This window comes from Harpia harpyja, chromosome 1, assembly GCF_026419915.1.
Source record: "Harpia harpyja isolate bHarHar1 chromosome 1, bHarHar1 primary haplotype, whole genome shotgun sequence".
Classification (NCBI taxonomy): domain Eukaryota; kingdom Metazoa; phylum Chordata; class Aves; order Accipitriformes; family Accipitridae; genus Harpia; species Harpia harpyja.
The window spans coordinates 32,520,421-32,541,772 of record NC_068940.1 but is presented as its reverse complement, the minus strand read 5'-3'; the positions used below and the strand labels follow the sequence as shown (position 1 = coordinate 32,541,772).

General features: G+C 48.4%; 1 protein-coding gene across 1 annotated transcript in view; it reads left to right on the top strand.

Annotated features, from left to right (window-relative positions):
* Window positions 1–4,317: 4,317 nt before the first annotated feature.
* Window positions 4,318–21,352, top strand: part of NTSR1 (neurotensin receptor 1) — a 64,339-nt gene continuing 47,304 nt past the window's right edge. The window contains exon 1 of the mRNA XM_052785896.1: window positions 4,318–5,057. Coding sequence (XP_052641856.1) covers window positions 4,389–5,057 — 669 coding nt within the window. The 5' untranslated portion in view covers window positions 4,318–4,388. The remainder of the gene's footprint in view (window positions 5,058–21,352) is intronic.

Below are 21,352 nucleotides of genomic sequence, written 5' to 3'. Positions count from 1 at the left end.
TCTCCTGTGTGTGTGTCCAGTTAATGTATCAGCCTCTGTCTGTTTGAGACAAATATTACAGCGTCTATCAGCCACTACATCCGTTAAATTTAAAGGAGTTTTGCCAAAGCAAAGGACAGAATTTGACCATGAAGCACACAGAAGATAGGACCTGTAAAAGGTATCTGGACACCTCATTTCACAGCTGTCCCTTCCCAGAGATTGATCCTTCTTCAGGGTGATTCTCTTACCAACATCCTCATATACATCACGGTGTGTTCTGCTTTTCATATTGCCTTTTTTTTTTTTTTTTTAAACCTGCCCAGGGACACAAATGCTGGGCTATGTGATCATTGCTCTGCTCTGGGTATGGTCTGTCCACATTGCCAACACACACACTAATGTGCTCACGCTGTGGAGTCTCAGCAGGTTCCTCTGCTATGAAAATCAGAGGCAATAAATATGCCATGTATCAACAGTTTTGATTTAAAATACTCTCCTGGAATCAGTTCAGCCAGAGGCAGTAAATAACATGCAGCCACTGGGAATCCTTTATTGCTCATCCAGACTAGCAATACTTTATTTTGCAATATGTTGAGTGTAGGAAGGGATGCACTTCCATGCCTGTAAGTAACAATACAGTCAATATGGTCATCAACAAAGCTGATATAAGAAGTCCCTTTTTCTATCACCCCTTTCTCCTTCACTTCCTTGTTTTTCAAGCACAGCATCCTTAAAAAAAGCCCTGTACACCCCAGGATTTTACCTTCCTTACCCACCTTAGACACTCCTGACTTTTAGGGAAAGCCTGTCTATAGTGAGTCCACTGGGAACTGATTTTAAAGGCTTGAATCAATCCAGTGTCACCTGACTTGGGAACCTGCTCTAACAGGTAATTGGGGCTGGGTGCTCAGACCTCAGTGGGAAAAAGGCTGATGCTGTCTTTTAGCACCCACCCCTTGCAGAGCTTTCCCTCTGCTGCTTTCCGTGCCATTCAGAAAAATCCCACCTGGAGAAATCAGACAGGAAGAGGATTAATACGAAAAATTCCCAGCGGTCCCCAATTGCAGCTGGAAAAAGCAAAGATGAAAATCACTTGGGTCAACATAAAAGGGAGTGAGGCAACCTGTGGGCCTCACATCTTGGTCACTGTGGGACCCTCAGCTCAAAGTCCAGGCAGTTTTAATAGATGAGGTCTTTGGGTGACATTTTCCTGCAAGATTTTAAGTAAATGCCTTGCTGTAACATTTGAGATCAGGCGCCACCTGGTTTCCATGAATCTCTTCCTTTTTAAGCCACAGACACACACATACAAAATATATTAAAACAAGCCCAGCTTAGCTAAAAGGTCGGCTAGTTCAGAAACAAACAGCAGGGATTTAGGTTGGAGGCTTTGGCGCACAAGAAGAAAGTGGTGCATGTCCGGCTCTGCTTTTGCTTGAAGGGGAATATGGATTAAAACCTTGCAGGGAGCAGAAGCGAAGGCAAGAAGAGATACTTCTGTCACTCATTTCATCATCCCACACCAGGAAAGGGACTTCACACATCCCCCAGGCCACATACTAGCAATGGGAAGAGTAAAGAGGTGCTGGATGGATGTGCTACACGGCGAGGTGGGAATGGGGTCGATGTCTTCCTTTGGCAGGGCTAAACCTCTGCCTGCTCTGAGACCAGGGTTGGCAGGGGCCAGGCGTGGGCCAGCAGTAGGTGTCCAGCTCTGTAAAAGTGATGTGAGGACAGAAGGTAGAACCTGCCTGGACCAAAAGCTTTCTAAAAAAAGAGGGGAGAGGTTAACCCCTTTCCTTATGGAGAGAGGCAAGACTTTCTTTTACTTTCTCCTTTACAAGAAGTGACGCGCACTTCTGCACGGGGAATGGCAAGGCTGCATCCCAGAAGACGAGCTCTTTGCTCAAACCCAGGTCTAAGAGAAATGGAACAGAGCAGAGCTATCTGCCCATGACAGTGAGAATGCTTCACATGCCAAGGAATTAATGGAATTTATTAAATTAATTGGCTCATAGAAATATGCTGCTGAGGCCTTTACTGATGGGAGCACCCAGCCCATTTGTTGGGCAGTGGGTACCCTTCTAATACACTTTTACAAAAGGAGAGATTTGGCTGGTACAAACTGCACCAATCTGTTAAAGCATTGCTTGTAAATCAACAGCCACGTTGATTCCAGGTACCTGCGATTTTGTTGTGTAATTAGAATTACGTTTTAACTATATCTCTTGATATTCCCTGCCAGTACTTGGCATGGATGGAAAGTGGAGGAGGCAGCACATGGAGCACTCGGGAACAGAGCAGAGAGACGCAATATTCCCCTTGTTAGCAGCCGTGCTTGTGCATTGCCTGCGTGCAGAAACATGAGGCAACAGAATCCAGCACAGAGCATTTCTAGAGACAGCTATTGATATAAACGTGCACATCCACACTGTAAAATTAGACCAGCAGATGGGTATCTTGCTTGTGGGGATAGCAATTGCTTTCCACAAGGCCAAAATGAAGTTACAGGACCAGGAAGGGACAATAACTCTTCATTATAGACAAAGATCCCAGAGGAACTCACTTGCTGCCACTGTGGGAAAAGTGCTTTAATCCAGGAGCATGGGTTCGTGCTTGGGCCACGGGGCCATAAGCTCCCCGCAACTTGGAGGCTGAGGAATAGGGACACCGAGCACCCAGGAAAAGGTTTGCATCCCAGCTGCCACTCTCCTTCAGACACCAGTAAAACCCACCACTTATCTCATGTTCCATTTTCCTTCTTTGGGATAAATATTCTTGATCCAGCCCAAGAACTCGTCCAAGGACCAGGAGCAATGGGTGACACCAGCTGGGAACACCAACCCTGACAAACTCCTCTCGACTAATAGAAATTTGATAACAGAAGCTTTTAAATGAAAGGAACATTGGTGTTAAGAGATTATTAGTCATTCTTTAAACTAGTGTGGGATGAGTGCCGGAAAACATTTCTCTCCAAATTTGTATGAATAATATGACTAAATAAATCTGATTTTGGTTAGTCTTCCATGGTGATCCTATCAGATGGATTTAAGAGGAGGAAAGTTTGGGGGAATATTGACTCTTGGTAGATGGCTGTAGAAAGTTCACTATTTGCATGCAGGGGTCATTTGATTGACTGCAGGATTAGACATCTTCTTGCATCGAACGGATAAGCAGACTGCAGGACCTCGGTGAATACAGAGCCCGCTGGCTGTTGGGAACCAGGTTCCCAACATCTGCTAATGAATAAATGGGACAAATTATGTTTGTCTTCTTTGGATAAATCAGTGATTCCCCAAAGGGGATTTTTCTAGTCTCCTCTATGTATTTGTAAAGTGTTTTATCATGAAGACAACCGAGTGGACAAACAGCTCACTAGAGTTTTACAGGGCAGGTGGCTGGCTCGGTGCCCTGGGCCTGAAAGGGTAACCCCACCACAGACCGCTCATCCATGGGGGGCCCTTTCCTGTGGGGGATCCCCTTGTCACCTTCAAGACCACCATGGCACCCCCGCAGCCCCTGCAACAGGGCAGCTCAGAGAGGACCCCCATGTCTCCAAATCTGAGGATACGGGGATAAAAGGGAACAGTCACTGATGGGGACCAAAGCAAAGCAGCTCGTTGCTGTCGCTGCTGTGCCACGGCGCTGAGGGTGCCCCAGGTGCAGAGTGTCCCATCTCACCCCCAGGGCAGAGGTAGATATTTTTAGGTGTTTTTTCCCCTCTATTAAATGCATTTCTCCTAGCAGCAGCAGCAGGTGGGTGGGTATTTGGAGCCTAGGGGGACATGCGGCTGTCCAAGGGTGATGGAGCATCCCTCCCCGGGGGAAGGGAGGTGTGGGGGGGTGGTAGTGCTCGGACCCCCCCTACCAACCTTCAGTTTACAGCCGTGCCTGTGTGTCTGACTTTACAAGGGATGGAGAAGGAGGGGGGGGGGTCCCTAACGGGGAGGGGCTCTGCAGCCCAGCCCGGGACCCGCTCCCTCCCTCCCTGGGCTGTACGAGGCGGGCAGGGGGTGGGTGTCTGTGGGTGGGGGGGTGGGTGTGAGTGGGTGTGAGTGTGCAGGGAGGTTCCTGCCCTACCGGGACACATCTGGGAGCCGGGGAACTGCAAGGAGGAGGGAGCCGGAGCTGCGGGCTGCTCACAGCCGAGGCTGCTCCGGGCGGGGTGTGTGGTTGTGTGTCTGGCTCTGTGCGTGTGTGTGTGTGTGTTTCTGTCTCACACGCACACGCACGGCAGCCCGGGAGCGTCAGGCGCCTCCTCCCCGCCGCATTAAAACGAGCCAAGTTTCCACGCCGCGGGGCGGGGGGCCGGGGGGGCCGGGGCGGGGGGGAGCAGCGGCGGGGCCGGGCGTGGAGCCGGGTCCGGGCGGTGCAGCGGCGCCGGTGGGGTCGCTCCGGTCCCGGGGATGCACCTGAACGGCACGGCCCCGGCTCTGCCGGGCGGCCCCCCCCGCCCGCACCCCGGCGGTTACGCCAACGCCTCCAACCGCTCGGACCTGCTCCCCAAAGGACCCGACGAGGAGGACCTGGACGTCAACACCGACATCTACTCCAAAGTGATGGTGACCGTCATCTACCTGGCTCTCTTCTTGGTGGGCACCGTGGGGAACTCCATCACGGCGTACACGCTGGTGCGCAAGAAGTCGCTGCAGAACCTGCAGAGCACCGTGCACTACCACCTGGCCAGCCTCGCCTTCTCCGACCTCCTCATCTTCCTCCTCTGCATGCCCATCGAGCTCTACAACTTCATCTGGGTCCACCACCCCTGGGCTTTCGGGGGGGTCGTCTGTAAGGGCTACTACTTTCTCCGGGACGCCTGCACCTACGCCACGGCGCTCAACATCGCCAGCCTCAGCGTGGAGCGCTACATGGCCATCTGCCACCCCTTCAAAGCCAAGAGCATCATGTCCCGCAGCCGCACCAAGAAGTTCATCAGCTGCATTTGGATCGCCTCCTTCCTCCTCGCCATCCCCATGATCTTCACCATGGGGGAGATCTACGGCAAGGACCGCGATCCCGATTCCCTCATCTGCACCACCATCGTGGACGCCTCCACGCTGAAGACGGTTATCCAGGTGAGAATCCCGGTGGCCGGGGCTCCCCGAGCAGCTGGGGCTGGGTAGCCCCCCCTCCTTCCCCGGGCTCGGATGGCCAAACTTTGCGGAGACGGACGGGGCAGGAGGGGGAGCCTGGTATGGGGGTCTGCCTCGGGAAGGGGGTGTCCCGGGCAGCCCTGATGGAACAGACAGGACCGGGGTGCGGGCAGGCAAGATTTTTTTTGGGGGGGGGGAGTGGTGTGTCTCGGCTCCGCTCTCTGTCCCCCATCCCGCACCCCCTCCAGCCCCACAGCGCTGGGCTGAGACCCTGCACCGGGATAAATCCATGCAGCCCCCCCGGAGGTCCTCTCCCAGTGTGACCGGTGCCTGGAGCCCACGCTGTCCCGGACCGGGACCCCCATGTGCCGCAGACCCTGGGGCAGCCGGACCCCGCTCTGCTGTGTGGCCACTGTCTCGGACCGGGGATGCTCGGGTCCTCCCCAAATGTGGCAGTTTGTCGCCAGAAAACCCACAAACCTCCCCCCTTTCTCTGCATCTTCTGCGTCTCCTTTCCTGCTGCTGGAAAGCGGCCAGCAAGATCAAGGGAAAGAAAAGCATCTCTCCCCCTCTCCCAGTTCCTTGGATTGATCCAGAGCCCATCTCCTCTGTGTAGTGACAGATCCTAATTTCAGAAAGTTTGGGGAATGAGATGTAGCATAGGCATCCAAAAAGAAACTGCATCTTCAAAGCCAGAGGCTGGTATTTTTGCTGGTTTGGGAAAATCCATAGCTGGTTTAACTAGCAGACCCCTCCTGATTTCTGAAATGCTTTGCTGGGCTCCACACACTGCTTACCCTAACACGCCCATGTGTGGAAAGGATTTCAGCATCAACACTTGCTGCGCTCCAGTGCTCTGAGGGGTTGAGGCATTTGTTTACTGGAGCATTAGGCTTGAAAAATGTAAGTGACATGGAAGGCGAGACAGAAAGAGCAAGACACCAATCTCCACAGTCCCTTTGCTGCCAGGCTTGCATGTGATAGCTTCTCAATCTTTTATTTTGAACATGAATTTCAGGTAGGTTTAAACAGCAACCAATTAGAACTTAAAAGTGCATGTGTACTAAAGCCTTTGAGGTGTTCCTGCAGTTAAAGGGAGGGAACTTAAATGGAAACAAATCAGAACCATTTCTCCCACTAAAAGCGGACGAGGGTACATGCAGTTAGATTTAAGCCCAGAGCCTGTAGATGTTTAGACATGTCTCTCCAAGTTTCCCTCTTTACTGCTCCAGTAAACCAAAATCCAGCCCCCACAGAAACCCTGGATTCCCTCTGCATTTTTTCTTGATACCTAACTTTCATCTTGAGATGGTGGGGGCTGTATTTCTCCTGCAGGTGCTTTGTAAATGTTGTCAGTGGCAGCCCACTGTACTTAAGCCAAATTCTCTAAGGAGACGTGAGCCATCTGATTTGAGAACAATGTGGCTGAAATGCATTATTTCCAGTCATCTTCCTCTTAGGATTAAATTGATGCTCATTGTTACCATGATAGGGCTAAAACCAGAGGATTATTTCCTAGCCATGTCTTTGGAGATTACAGTTTAAACAATTCTCAACATATTTTACAGTCTTGCTATTATTCAGGCTATACCTTATCCTGTTAGCCAAGTAAGAAGTAGGCAGGCGTGAATATGCCGTATGTGAAGTTCACCTGTGGGCTTTTCCTCATGTATTCTTTTTATTTTGCTTGTGAATTAATTTAAAAGTAAAAAGAAAGAGACAGCTGTTGGAGGAAAAAAAAAAAAAACAGCACAACCCTACCATACTGTTCCTTCTCAGGGGATCTGGCTACAACAGTAGATTTGCTAAGATAGAAAGAAAGTTGTTTAATGGCTTCGCTCCATTCATCTGAGCACAGGGAAGCAGCAGAAAATGTGATGCAGGGCCCTGGACCAGGGAAGGCTCCAGAGCAAATAAGCAAAGCAGCTGCAAGTCAAGTTTGAAGTGCATTAATGGAAACCGTTGCACAGTGTGTGAGCAGGCATTCTCATGTCATAAGCTGTGCAGAGGTTTAAAAAAAGACAAATAATGGAAGACCTGTGAAAGAAAGGGCAGTGGTAATGTGGAGAGTGACGTGCAGAGGTCTTGCTGGTTGGAAATCTGGAGTCCTGGTCTTTCACAGTGGATTCAAGCTGCTTTAGAGCAAGTCTTTGCATCTCTTTGCGTTCATTTTCTGTCTTTAAACTAAGCAGAGCAATGATGCACTTGCTCAAACTGGCAAATAACTTGTAATAAATCACTCAACATATTTCACTCCTCTTCCTGTTTGGCAAACTGTCTAAAGCAAATTGGCTTTTTTTTTGGAAGCCATTAGTTTTCCAAGAGGTTTTATTTGTTGACTGATTGAAAGCCAGTCCCAGAACAGAGCAATTGTAACCATTTATAGACTCAGAGCCCAGTGTGAGCTACGGTTCTGCTAGGATCGTTGCAAGACAACACTCTTCCCTGGGCTGGAACAAGCTTCCCGGGATGAATATTTGAGTGTATTAACTTAACATCTCTGATTTTGGAAAAGTTCCTCTGTATTTGCTTGGAATATTTAAGTTTCAGCTGGCACTCCTGAGTGAAACTAGACTGTGTGGGAACAACTAGGTTCCCTTACACCAAGAAAAAAAAAGTAACTATTCAAACAACACTCCGCATATTTGATTCTCCCTCCTATTACTTAACAGGCACCACTTAAGCTCCACAACAACTGTAAGAAGTAATTACTGGTATTCTTCTAGTAATTACAGATTGCTCAGTGCAGCACATACTGATAAGCAGGAAGAGCAGTGAGATGTTCTGCGGGGTGTCACTGTGTGTCACCACGATCAGTACAGCCGGGCACTGCACATCTCTCCTCGTGCCATTGAGACGTAAGCTCTGGGTGGCCTCTGACACTTAATTCTTTAGAACAGTACTGTTTCCTAGCTTTGTTTATCATTATCCTTGCAGATGCTTAAGTCAGCCTGGTGAGTCTGGTTTATTATATATTCTTCATTGCCAAGCTTGCCTGTTACTTCTGTCAGTCAGGGACATCTGGTTTGAATATTGGCATCAGCATGGGATCTGGTAGCAGGAATAAGTCCATTATAGCCACGTTATTTAGGTCTAGTTAACACTTCAACTGGCAGACATCCTCTAAAACACACTGCAGCCAATTTTCGGGTTTTTTTCCACATATATTAAGCACCTCTTAAAGCCATCCCCATACAAGTAAATTCATGTTTTCATGCCACTTCAGCTGGAGGAGGTTCTAAAAGCTACTCATTGTGGCAGCAACAGATAAGAGAGCGCCGAGACAGAATGAGGTGTTTCCACTGTTCACTTGTGGGTCGGTACCTGTGGGTCTGGCTCCTTCACAGCCTTGCTGTTGGCTCTGGGGCCAGCTCCTCCAAAACAGGACCCTGCTGAGCGTCCCATCTCACCATGTGCAGCCCCGCGTGCCGTTAGCATCATACAGTCCCAGCTCTGTTTTTCAAAAAAGTCTGAATTTTAATGGCCAGGTGGCTGTGCAAATCGGTTTTCCTTTATTGCTTCTTATTTTCTTACCTTCCTGCCTCTTTTCTGGAGAGGTCCTTGGTGGACCAGGGGAAAGAGGGGAAGTTGAAAGAAATACCTACAGTCCTGACCATCAGTCCCAGCACACAGAGTCAGGCAACCCTTCAATCTAAAATCCCAGGGTTTTAACTGAGCCTGCACTGGGCACGTGTGCGAGGGGAGTGTGGGTGTGGGCAGCTCTCTGGCACCCCATAATTCACAGGAGAGAGAAAAACGTGTTTTCCCGTTGGCATGGCACAGCCTGCGCTTGGATGGCTCTGCTGCAAAATGTCCCCTAAGCTATGGCAAGTGCCTGGGTAGATAGTGTCTGACACATGCTAATGTTTTATTTGCATGGACAGCTGGTGTGAACCCATTTATTAAAACACATGGCAGCAGGCCCTGCGCCTCCATAAACTGTCACAGATCCATCAGCTCCAAGTTGCTCATTTGATAGGGCAACTTCTTGGGAAGCACACTGGGAACTTCTCTGGATCTCCTCACGGATGCGGGCGGACAGCTGTTTTGCTGCCGTTCAGTTCTGCATCAGCCCACCCTTGCATGGCTGCAGCTCACCTATCCCTCCAGATCCCTTGTTTATTATGTTTTATGAAGTCTGCTCATAGTTCAGATGATTTGTAGAGTAAATAACTCTGCACATGAAACAACCGCTTGCCCAAGGAGGTCCTCTGCTTTATTTCTTCCTATGTTTCTACTTGCAATGCCTTTGAAGGAATGTGCCTAATAGCCTCAGGTCTGAAGGGGACAGGAATGAGGGACCAGGTATTGGAGCTGGGAGACGCAAGGTGCAGCCTGGCCTCTCTGCATCCAATACCACACTCTCTACACACTCTTCCGAGGACATCTATTCAATTCCCATTTGTCCAAGAGGCCCGCAAAGTTATTAATTCTATGCACGATGTTGCAAACTCTCTCTTCCACTTTTCTCCGGTGAGGAGCACCTCAGCAGGGTGGTGCGATGAGCTTTCTGCCGCGACGGCAGGAAATAAACATGACAAGCATCTCTCCGTAGTACGTGAAAATAGCAACCCATAAAACCAAATGGCTGAATTCTCTCCAGGTTTGCTGGCAAATCATATCCAGGATTAGTCAATGGCTTCAGTTCAGGAATCCTGCATTTATACTGATGTTGACTAGAGGAATTGAAGTTGGTTTCTTTTCCTTAGGTCACAGCCAAATTCCTACTATGGCTTTTAATAATAGTACTGTTTTAAATCACTCACTACTGGTCCATACAGTGATAATCCCACCCATTGGGCCTGGCTGATAAAACTATTTTGGCTACACACACAAGATCTCTGCCCACCGGAGAAGCCCAAGCCTGGGTGCTGCTACGGCGGCACAACAAATCAGCACCTTTGTGGCAGGACTGGGTCCCACGAAAGTTGTTCCGTCAGGTCACGGTGCTGCCAGCCCCTTGGGTAGACAAGAAAATGAAGGTGTTGGTGTTTAAATGTGCCTGGATCCGTCCCCACAGTGATGGAGAGACACGCGCCCCAGTGGGGTTGCCCGTCAGTGGTGGCATGAGCATCCCTAAAAAGCTGCCTTTTTTCCATGGACTACACAGGGAACCCAGGGCTTTAATTCAGCATACGCACGACAGCCCAGCCTGCCTAATCCCAGCCCATTTACACTGTGGTCCGTCTTGCAGCTAGATCTAAATTAAATAAGCTCTTGTGTTCGTTGCTTTACATAACCACTTGGCCTGCTGTGTTTTGCCAGTTCTTACATAATTTCTTCTTTTTTTCCCCCAATTGATTTTAATTCACTTGATTCTTTTTCCCTCCCCCTTCCTGAGATGTCAGCTGGAGGGATAATAAAAGAACGAGGAAATGTGGCTGATCAATTTAGCTCTTAGGTTTTCCTCTTAATAGCAGTTTGTAAAGGCAGAAGAGGCGAAGGTAATCTAGTCGTTCCTCTTCCCAGAGAAAAAAAACAAAACAAAACCAACAAACCTGCAGCTGCCTTTAATCTTCTTCCAGATCATTTAAAACAGCTATTTAATTGTCTTCTCCCTATTTCCCCCTCCTCTCCCTTAAAAGGCTTTTACTATCGTCTCTGTGCAGCATCTGCTTGAGACTCACAGATGGCACTTTTGCTTCCTGATGTTTAGAAACGCTTCTGTGTCCTGCCCGAGGCACGCGTGATGGGCAGCATCCCACCGCGGGACACGTGGGGGCCTGGGTGGGGGACAGAGTGACTTTTGGGCTTCGACTGTGTCACCCTCGTGTTTTCCCTACTGTGCAATTACTCTTTGCCAAGGGGCATGGGACAGCGGGTGAGCAAAGGTATCTGGAGAGGCTGGGGAGCGTGGTGGGGTCCAGGGTGGACAAGGTGGGAAAGTCTGAGCGTTGTGGCCATCTAGCCCTAAAGTAGATAACATTAGATGCCAAAACCAACAGTCCCGGTGCTGACATCCCTCCTTTCCCTTGCATTAAGCAGATGGAGCTGGGTTATTACATTCCCAATCTGTCTGATTGCTCTCTGGTATAAGCCACTCGCGCCGTGTGAAGCTGGAGATGCTTCCAATGCCCATCCTCCCTGTATCTCCAAACCCCACGTCCCTCTCACAGGTGTCAGCACCTTCAGTCTGGCATGGTAGAGAAAAGCGGATTATAAATTCTGAGCTTTCCCAGCCTTTTCCCTACTTCTGTACATACAGAAGCACCCTGCAGTCGCTTGTCTGGTGTGACCATCTGAGACCAGTCCAGTCTCAGCTGCTGGCCCCCATCACCCTCTGAAGGATACATCTGAGCAGGGGACCTGGCCAAGCCCATCTCATGGTTTCATGAAGAGCTGCCTTTCTCTGAGTGATAAATTTTGCTGCCTTTATTATGGAATTTGAGTTGATATTTTAAAAATTCCCTTACAAAATGGCGAGTGTCCTTGCTAGTCCCAGACCTCTTTGAAATGCAAGCCAAGAGCACTTTGCATCATAATTAATGCCGGTCTGGCATCACGATAGCTGGTGGTCCGGCAGCTCCTCTCCCCGTGGTGGAGGGAGCGTGGAGCTCCTCGAGCATGGCTGGGCATCTCTTCCACCTCGCTTCCCAGGGTGCAGATGGCACCGAGCCCAGGGGCTGCTCTTCAGCAATGAGTTAAAAGTGAATCCTGCAAGGCTGCAGCCCAGAGGGTGGGAGGACGTGCCTTGGAGGACAAGGGACAGAAGAACCGCACTTGCATGAGCCCTGCCATGGACAGGGACCTGGGTGAGACACGGGCACGGGGCCACACGCTGCTTCCCTGCCTGGCTGCGGGCACCAAGCTCTCGTGCCATCCCCTGCCCAGGCTGGGCTGAACAGCTCTGTTCTGTAATTTTGTGTAAAGGCGTGATCTCTTGGAAAGGTTTGGGTTTTTTTCCCTTAAAGGAAGCTCTCAGGGAGAGGGCCAGCTAACTCATCATGCTCCAATAACATCAGCCCCCACGTTTTGCGTCCCATGGATGCCATTTCTTCTATCCAATTTCAAAGCGTTTTACGTGTGGGATTAAAAAGAAAAAACTGATGATAAATCAGTTGAGCTGATGAGTTATTCAGGAAACAAGTGCTTGGGGCTGGTTTAGAAAATGTGGTGGTGATGGAGTACTAACCCTGACTGGGTAGCAGAAATTTCTGAGCTGCTGGTTCATTCCCAGTATTTTCCTGCATTCAAAGTATCAGTTGTTAAGTTTTCCATGTATGGGAGGGAAATAGGAGTGAGACAATTCGATATCCCTATCCCCAAGTGACTTCCTGGTGCATCTGGGTGTGAAGGTCCATCCTCCTCCTCCCTCCCTGGGGTATCATCACCCCTGCTCCTGCCAGGACAGAGGATGCTGTGGGACAGGGCTGTACCTTGCTGGGGAACGCTGCTCTCGTCCTCATCCTTTGGAGAAGATGCATCTGGCAGGCTAGTGGAGCTGGTCACCCGCAGGTGGTTTGAGCATGTGAGATTTGTTTCTCGCCTCCCGTGGCTTTTTCACTTCAATAATTCTCAGTGCTGAGAGTGCACTGTCGGGCACGGCTTCATGGGGGCTTTTTTTCTCCTACGGAAAAAAAATAATAGAATGAACAAGGTCTTTTTAACTGAACTTTTTTTTTGAGAGAAAGTTCACTGAGGTTTCTTTGAAGTTTTCAAGTTCTCAGGGACTAGAGACAATTGTCAGTTGAAGACAGAAATCAGAGAGATGAGATTTTCCTAGTGGAAATTAAAAAAAAAAAAAGGAAACAATGTAAACTTTCACAAAGACTTCAGTATCTGAAAGGGGGGAAAAAAGCATCTCTTTTATGCAAAGTGCTCATAAAAAAGCTGAGAGTACTTCTAAACTATAAAGCCACACACATAGCGAAAAGCATATTCAGTATCAGTAAATCAGAGCGGCACCGGAGTGACAGCTAAGCCGGAGGACGTGCCGTGGGTTTGGTGGCGTTGCTCATGGCCGTGTTGCTGGCTCCGGCAGAGCAGCCCCTTGCCATCCCCGCATGCAGCCTCCCTGCCCGACGGCTCCTTCCATGATTTACACCAGCCTGTGGATTTACGTCTCCCCAGATGCTGATCCCTGTGCAGTAAATCTCCCTTTATAAAACCTTCCAGGAGTCTCTTTGCCAAGCAAATTCCTAAATACATAAAAGAGGAACAGGCAGCCTAGACAGGACTGGGCATTAAGCCTGATTTCAGCAACATTTTCCCCTCTCTTTGCAAATACGCCCTGGCACTTTCCTGCCAATTATTACTCCCTCTAGATAATAAAGAATAAACTTTGGGCCACTGCTGTTAGAGCCAACTTGCATTCTTGAAGCGAATGGTTTACCTTGCTTCAAGAGATCTGTTCCTCCTGCAGAGGAAACAAAGGAGATTAGCAAACACTCCCTTAGCACGTGGTATGCCCATCAAGAGACTCCTGGGATCCTGGAAGCTGCCTGAGGATCTTCGTTTCAGGGACTCAGGGTGGATGTGGTTTAATCTTTCCATGCCTTCCCACTTGCTGAATGACCCCTGCAGAGATGACACTTCGGATGTGCCAACAATCCCTGCCTCCTGACAACACCAGGTGTGTTTGGAACTGTCATATGTTAAAATATCATAAATTGTCCAGGTACTGTTTCTTTGGGGCCAAAGAAAACCTGCTGTCCCTTTGCCTGGAGCACTTGCCTGACTTTTGGAGCCTGCAGGATGGTTTCCATTGCAAGAGAAAGGGCTAACGCAAGGTTGTCCTCTCTGATAGGCACTGGCTTACAGAGCCAATGCACAGACCTCTGTTTTCTAAGCAGGCAGTGGGACTCCAGGAGAAAGTTACGGTCTGTTTGCTCTGGTTTCTGCCATGCAACGGGTGTGCCAGTTGCCTTCTCTTCCTGGGCAACTCTCCTGCCCTTGCAGGCTCAGCCTGCTGGGTGCTCACCCGCTGCCTCGGCTCTGCTGCTCAAGGCTTTGCGTGGTGTCTAGCAGCAGGAGGAGCAATCTCAACCCTTAACCATCTCGTTTTCTTCCTCCGTTAACCTTGAAGAAAGGAGTCTACTAACTTATCAGCTTCACGCAGACCTGTGGAGCAAAGAGGTGCTGCTGAGTATCAGCTATGAACGCTTTGGTGCAGGATGGCATTTAGCTCAGCAGACCCCTACTCTTGTCAGGACTCCAAGGAGCTAATTAATACAGTCATTGCAATGCCACATTCTATTAATTGTAACATAATCTAGAACAATGCAGGTCTGCAGTGCTGAACCGAATAAATGTGGTCTCGGTACTTGGTAGGACTGTCATATCACCTTGTTCCCTTGGAGAACTTGTTTAATAAGTCCATAACTATTCGAGTATGTTTGATACCAAATTAACCTGCTTTTCCCTCCTATTCTATGGGTTTTTTTCAAAACCATCTTATAAAATGGCAACTCATGCAGCCACTGGGAAAGTTTAGCTCATTGTTTGCATCACTCTGTTGATTCCTCCTGCAAAGACCTTACATTTTATCCTCACAGTGGCAATTTATACATTTTAATATACTCGTTTGATTCAAAAGACAAACTCACAGAACTGAGTTTCCCTCCCCAAAGGCCACGTTTAATTTTTTTATGACTGTCAGTCACAGGCTTATGACACTGTCATACTTACTTGTTCCTTAACTCCAACTGTGTGAAGTGTGACAAAGCACTGTAGGAGGAAGGCAAATATATGTTCAGACTAATAAATAGATATTTGACCTCAAGATACAATGATGGGGTGGTGTGTATGCCCCAAACGCTTAATAGACTGCAGTCACTAACCCAAAGGACAAACCCTGCCCCGGGCTTGGTCTCCTTCACACCGCTTTGGCAGCTTGCAGGTGCTTCCTGGCCAGAGCAGGAGAGCCGTGGGATGGAAAATCCCTTGGAAGGGCAAAAAAATATGCAGGACTTTGGTCAGAAAGCATGTCACAGTGCAGCATGTCACATTGCAGCATGCCCAGCGGAGCAGGGCACATGGCCAGCCTGGCAGTCCTAGTCCAGCCCGGAGACCAAGCCATGCCAGGAAACAAATCCTGTAGTACCTGAGGCTCCAAGAGGCAGAGAGGAGCTGCGGCAGAGAAAGACATGGGGGAAAAGCAGCAATAAAGTAACCGCTAAGTTCATTGCCCTTTTGGGATATGCTTTTTTTCTCCCCTGAAAGTCTATTTGAATTCTCTTTGCTCCCATTCTCAGCAGTACAAGAGAAGGTACAGGCACAGCCTCATGCCTGCACTGTTGTTGTGAAGAAAATCCATAAGTAGAGCGTGGGGAGGTGGAGAGGAAAGCAAAGGGATGGCGGTTCGTGGTTTTGTAACAGGTTGGTTAAAAACAAGCTAGCAGGGTCTGAAAGCAGCTCAAGGGGTTAAAGATGGATTAGTGGGCTGGGCAGTCAGGAGGGCACAGAAATGTGGTGTGACATTGCATTGATCGTGTACCTTCCTGCAAATATTTGTGGTCTAATTTGTGTCCTGGGGTGGAGGGACGTTTCACATCCATGCTGCCACGCTGTTCTCTGCCATAGGTACTATGACTATTCCCGGTGGCTATTACCAAGTCTGAAGCAAACCAGAACAACCTCAAACCCTTCTCTCCTGTACTCAGCTCACTATGGTCTTTCCCACCTTGCCCTCCTCCAGCCCGGGGTGCAAATCAGGTGATGTCCTCCCGCACCACGGAGCAAGGGGGCCAGCACAACTCCCATTTCTTAATAGTTTTCAAACTGTCTGACTCTATAAAAATCACAGTGCTGGCAGCTGTGCTGCTGTGGCAAGGTTTGCAGGGAGCACGACATTTCTCAGGGTGATAGGTATATGTTTCCCAGGACCAAAGCCCCAACTCCCATTGCCCAAAATCTCCTCCTGGATTTGGGCCGCTGACTGCCGAGGGCTCAGGTGGAAAGCAGAAGTAGTTTGTGTTGCACGAGCCGAACCTCTGCACCCATGCCACCGGCCGTGCTCATGCTCTCACTGCTCCTCTGGCAGGACGTGCCAGAGACCGGGAGGAGAACTCAACCCCAAAGGTCTTCCCCAAAGGGCTTATGCCACAGGAGTCACGGCCCTGCTGCTAAAACACCTTGTGTTTACTCCAGGGATTTTAATTTTCATCACCAAAAGCTTCAGCTCTTTGACGTTTGTGCAGTTGAACCCATCTATCACTTCATATACTCTGAGGCCAGGAGAAGTTTTTTTCCGTTATTTGCCTAAAATACATGATGAATTCATCTCAGTGCAGTTTAGCACAAACTTTTTTTCTTTATTGCCAGAAGAGCAAGGCTGACTATGTTGCTATAATTAAGATGTTTATATATCAAAGGAAAAGATGGATGCACTTGAGGTATTTTGCTCCAGCAAACCTATACTCTATTCTGCCCAAACCAAAGTGTCCACAATACAGCCAGCATTACTAGAGTTTGGGCTGAGACTACAAACCCCACTAAGGGAGTTAATTGCCCCCCAAAATGAGTTTCCTAGGGCACCAATGATGGAACTTGCCACTACCATTTCCTCCAGCAAGTCAAGCAGCTGACAAAATCTATACTGGCCGCTGTTAACAGTTCTTACGCTTCAGTCTGCAGTCAACAGTGGGACAGTGTTTGACTTAAATATAGCCTTTAATTTATTTATAACTGCATATCCAGCACTCGGTATCATATTTAATGCAAATAACATTCAAATGAAATCCCCACTGAGAGGCACATTATGAAGATTAACAGCCTGGCTTTTCTATTACTCCGGTTTATATGGTGCTGATTTGTGCTCGGTGCTTTATAGGCAAGTGTTAAGAATACTTGGATCAAGAAATCTGTATCTAAGACTGCCATTTTGCAAAAAATCAGTGCCTGAAAGCCTGCTTGTGGCTCCACAGCCAAAGGAAAGGGCTGGAGGCATAAAAACCTCTGGGAAATGCTGAAATTCAGGTAGGCAAGAACCTTGAAAGGTAATCTCCGCTGGTCACACAATAGGCCATCTGTGAGGGTTTTATTTCTTTTAATTATTACTTTTAAACTTTCCTTTTAAACAAGCTGTCAGGAAAATTAATCTCGCTATGTTTAAGATGACACTGAACATATTTTCATGCCCTGCAATTATCTGGAGCTATTTTATTCCTTTGTATCTTCACGTGATGAATTTGTCAGGTATAATGCTGTGGGCTCAGCACCTCATCATGGACTTTATTAACAGGTTTTTGTCTGATATTCTGTGGGGTCCTTCTCTGTCCCTCCCACCCTTTAGCAAACTGAATGCCCTGCCCAGGTCACTGCCCAAGTTCCCTCTTCATGGAGGAGAAATGTGACCAACGTCACATTGTGAAATGTGGCCAAACCCTTTAGTTGCCAGGACAGGAATCAGTTGTGTTTTGCTTTCCGCCATGGATCAGGTTCACACTCCAGCTCTGCTTCGGGCTCCGCCGCACTAAATAATGCAAAGGGCCTTTTGCAGGATGTTGGCTCTGCAACTTATGTTGAGACTTGTTTTGGCATCTGCTCTGGAGGTTGCTGTCAAGGTATAGTTCTGAGATGCATAAAGGAAAGACAGAAAACTTGGGGTTTAACCTGCTCCTTGGCTATTGCAGCTAAACAGCCGTGGCTGTGTGTATTGGGACCCTGAGCCCCCAGCTCCCCTATACTCGCTCTTGCACAAACAACATTAAAGGATGATGCATGGAGGTATTTAAAAGACGTGTAGATGTAACACTTAGGGACATGGTTTAGTGGTGGACTTTGTAGTGTTAGGTTAATGGTTGGACTTGATGATCTTAAGGGTCTTTTCCAACATAAATGATTCCATCATTCTCTGTACCAAAGAGCTCACAGTCTAAATAATCACCGGAGTGATGCTACTCATCCACTGTGGCATTGTACAGATACTGGCTCTGTCACTGGAGTACTTGTTGCTCGCTAAGAGAGCCTCCTGTAGCAAAGGGGAAGGGAAACCTCTCCCCCCTTTTCTCTAAGAGTCATGCAGTGGTGAGACCTCCTAAGGGCAGCTATTGCTTGAAGGCAGCGTTGGGGTATCGGAAGGGAATAACCAGCCCAGCTTTAACTGGAGGCAGGTCAATGCAATAGCAGCATGGCCAGAAACACTGCCTGATCTGCTGGTTGTTTTCCAAGAGCATCCTGGAACCAAGCAAATATCATTTATCCTTTAGTGTCTCGTAAGAAAGGGGTTTTGTTTGAAGATAGAGCACTAGCAGCTACAATGGCCATTTTTCTGAGAGTAAAGAAGATGGCAGAAACCTATTAGACTTTCTAGCTCACTGCTAAACACGCTCTGCTCGAAAGTAGCAAAAAGCTCAGAGAATTTCCAACAAGAGCTCCATTATGGATGCATTTTCCCTCGGTTGATCACCAAGCCAGAGTACGAGGGTCTCACTGACAACGTGTCTCAGGGCAGTGCTTCCAGTGAAAACAAAACCACTGTTATCCAAAGAAATGGACTTTTAAAAGGGGCCAGGGCAGAGAGGCGGTAATAATAACAAAACAGAAAGAGGCTGTGGCTCCCAGTACAGAGCTCCCCAAGCTCAGTTCCCAACCACAAACCCACCCTGTCTGCCTGCACCCTCCCTGCTCCTCCCAAATCCCATCGGGTCCTATCGGTCTTGCCCTGTTTCACTGAGGTTTCAGCTTCGTGCAATCCCTTAGCAACCTGCTCTTTAAATTCCCCCCCTCTCGTGTGGCTCCCCACTGCATTAGGGGAAGGCTGGGGGCTAAAGGAGATGCTGGAAGCAAGAGGAGTATTTCAGGTTACAAGCATTGATAAGGCTTTAGGATAGAGTGGCTGAGCTGTGTCAGAGGGAGCTACTCTGCTCCTTTGTAAGAAAGAATAGGCATCTAGTTTACCAGTGACATTAATGCTAAGGGTCCTCTAGGAAAACAGAAGGAAGACGAAGCATGGCAGGAGCTATTTATTTCGAGAATGAGATGCCAGGTGCATTACTGCTTGCCAGCTCTGTCTTTTCCAGCAAATGAGGTCTCCCACCCCTGTCACTCCCTGCCTAGCCTTAGTTCCTCTAAAAAGGGTTAGAGGGATGTGATCTGCAGGGAATGGCTGTATCACAGGGAGACAATGCAGAAGGTCTTCCACTTTCATGAATGCTTCTCTTCTCCCTCTTCCACCCCCCACCTTTTATCAATGGAGATGTTTCAGGAAAGACTGCCACATATATAATGATGTTACAGCCAGAAATAAAGCTGGCTTGTGACTTCATTCCTTTGAAACAAGTGTGTTTGGGAAAGGGAAAATTGCAGGGCATACTCTAGAGGTTTTCACATATTGCGTAGTGCTGTGCTGAATTCCACCCCTTAAAGGTTGCTTTTGAGGGCACTCAGGGGTTGCCCCCTCTCGTTGCGAGCTTATGTCTCTTTGCTCTTGCACAAAACAAGTTCAAATAATGTTTCTGTTTTCTGCTTTGAAGGTTGCTGGTTTCTTCCCCGTGACATAATGCAAAACTTTGTTAAACTCATCAATTATTTAGGGAAAAATCTGATTTACTCAGTTTCAATTAAAACAAAAAACCCTAAAGCAATAAAAAACCCACCGGCAGCCTGTAAAAAGTAGAAGCAAGGAGACAAGGGCAGAAACAGGGCAAGAAATGACAGTTTTATATACCTCCTGCTGGGTAGTGGTAGAAGAGGCCTTTGTGCCTGCAAAACAAAACTGGTTTTCTATTAAAGCAACTATTGACTCAAACTCTACAACTGCAGCTGTGGCTTTGCACAGAAGCCGTACGCCTGCGAACCGACTGACTTCCTTGCATCTGCTCGCCCCCGCTCAGCCGGTGCCCCTGCCTCTGAGCTGAATTCAGCTCTTTTCAGAAGAGACAGGGACCGCTCTCCTTTGGTGCTGTAAATCAGAGCTGTGCCTTCAAATTCAGCAAACCTCCCTCCCTCCCATTTCAGGTGATTTTTCAGGAGGAGCTGGTTTGGGTGATTTGCATGAGTTTTCCTGTTTCCCAGGTTTACGGGGCTGGACCAGCGTGGCTGTGACGGGTGGCTTTTGCTGGGGCTGTGCCTGGCAGGGTGCAATCCCTGATTTTCCATGCGGATTTGCACTAACGCTTTTCCTGAGCCACCCTCATGACAACAGAGAGCAGCTTGGTTTTAAGGCCATGCTTATCGATCCAGCTGTAGAGATTATTTTTGACTGGTGGCCAGTGGGTACTGTTGATACAAAATTAAAGCGCAGCTGAAAATCTTCTGGGCATTAATTCCTTTTCAGCAACGGGCTTCTTTCCTCTCTGGGAGGCTGGTCCACACCCCAGTGCCTTACACTAAAGGAAAGCCTTAATAGTTAGCAGATTTCCCTCTATTTCTAGTCCTACAAATCTCACGCAAGCACGTTTGCAAAACCTGCCCTATGCCACATGGAGCCATGGCATCGACCAACGGGCTACTCCTCTTCAGACCGGGCATCCCCTTAGGAGCGGTGCTGCTCTTCTGGCAAGAGCTAGCCCATGTCTGGGGCCTTTCAGGTCAGTGTCTCGGCAGCGGGGAAACCACTCAGGTGGAGAATGGGTCTTTCTGCCTGGCTGCTTTCACTGATAAACAGACACCAGTCCCAAAACGCAGGGTTGGTGTCACAGCGGGGCGAAGCTGGTTTCCTTCCTCGGAGCTGGGTGAGCCTGATGCTTCCAGCATCAACCCCCGTATCGGCTTGCCAAGGCTGTTTTTATTGTGCATGTGTGTTACACCAACATATCTATCAGCATAAAGCATGGACCTGCGGTGAATCGACAGACAGATTCCTAGGGATCCCCCAGGAACGGGGTTGGAAATTGAAGACATCTTCACCAGTGGTGAAGGGCTGTGCCCAGTGTCCCGGGAGGCTGATGGGGGGGGAAATCCCCCCACCCTTTCTGGGAATGAACCTGATGAAAATTTTTACCAGCACACATCAAGGAAGAAGCCATGAAAAATTATTTTCCAGGTTGGGGCAGTGGTTGTTTTGCCAAAGTTTTCAAACATTCATTCGATCTTCCATCGAAGCTTTGCTGGAGATAAATGATCTCATAGAAAACAGGTCTTTTGTGTTCAGTCACAAAGAATGAGTTGCAAAGACTGCTGAGGAAAACAGACTTATTATCCGGGGAGACAAGAAATTCAGCTGAAAATAAGCATGGCTTTTTCATTTATAATTCTAGCCGCAACTTATCAGAAATCTGGCTCCAGCCAAGCTGATTGGGCTGGAAATGGGGCAAATCAGCGATGGAATGTGCATTGGTCACCCCTAAGAAACCAGCTTGTTCCAAGACTTACTCACAAAATGCTTCCAGCTTCTC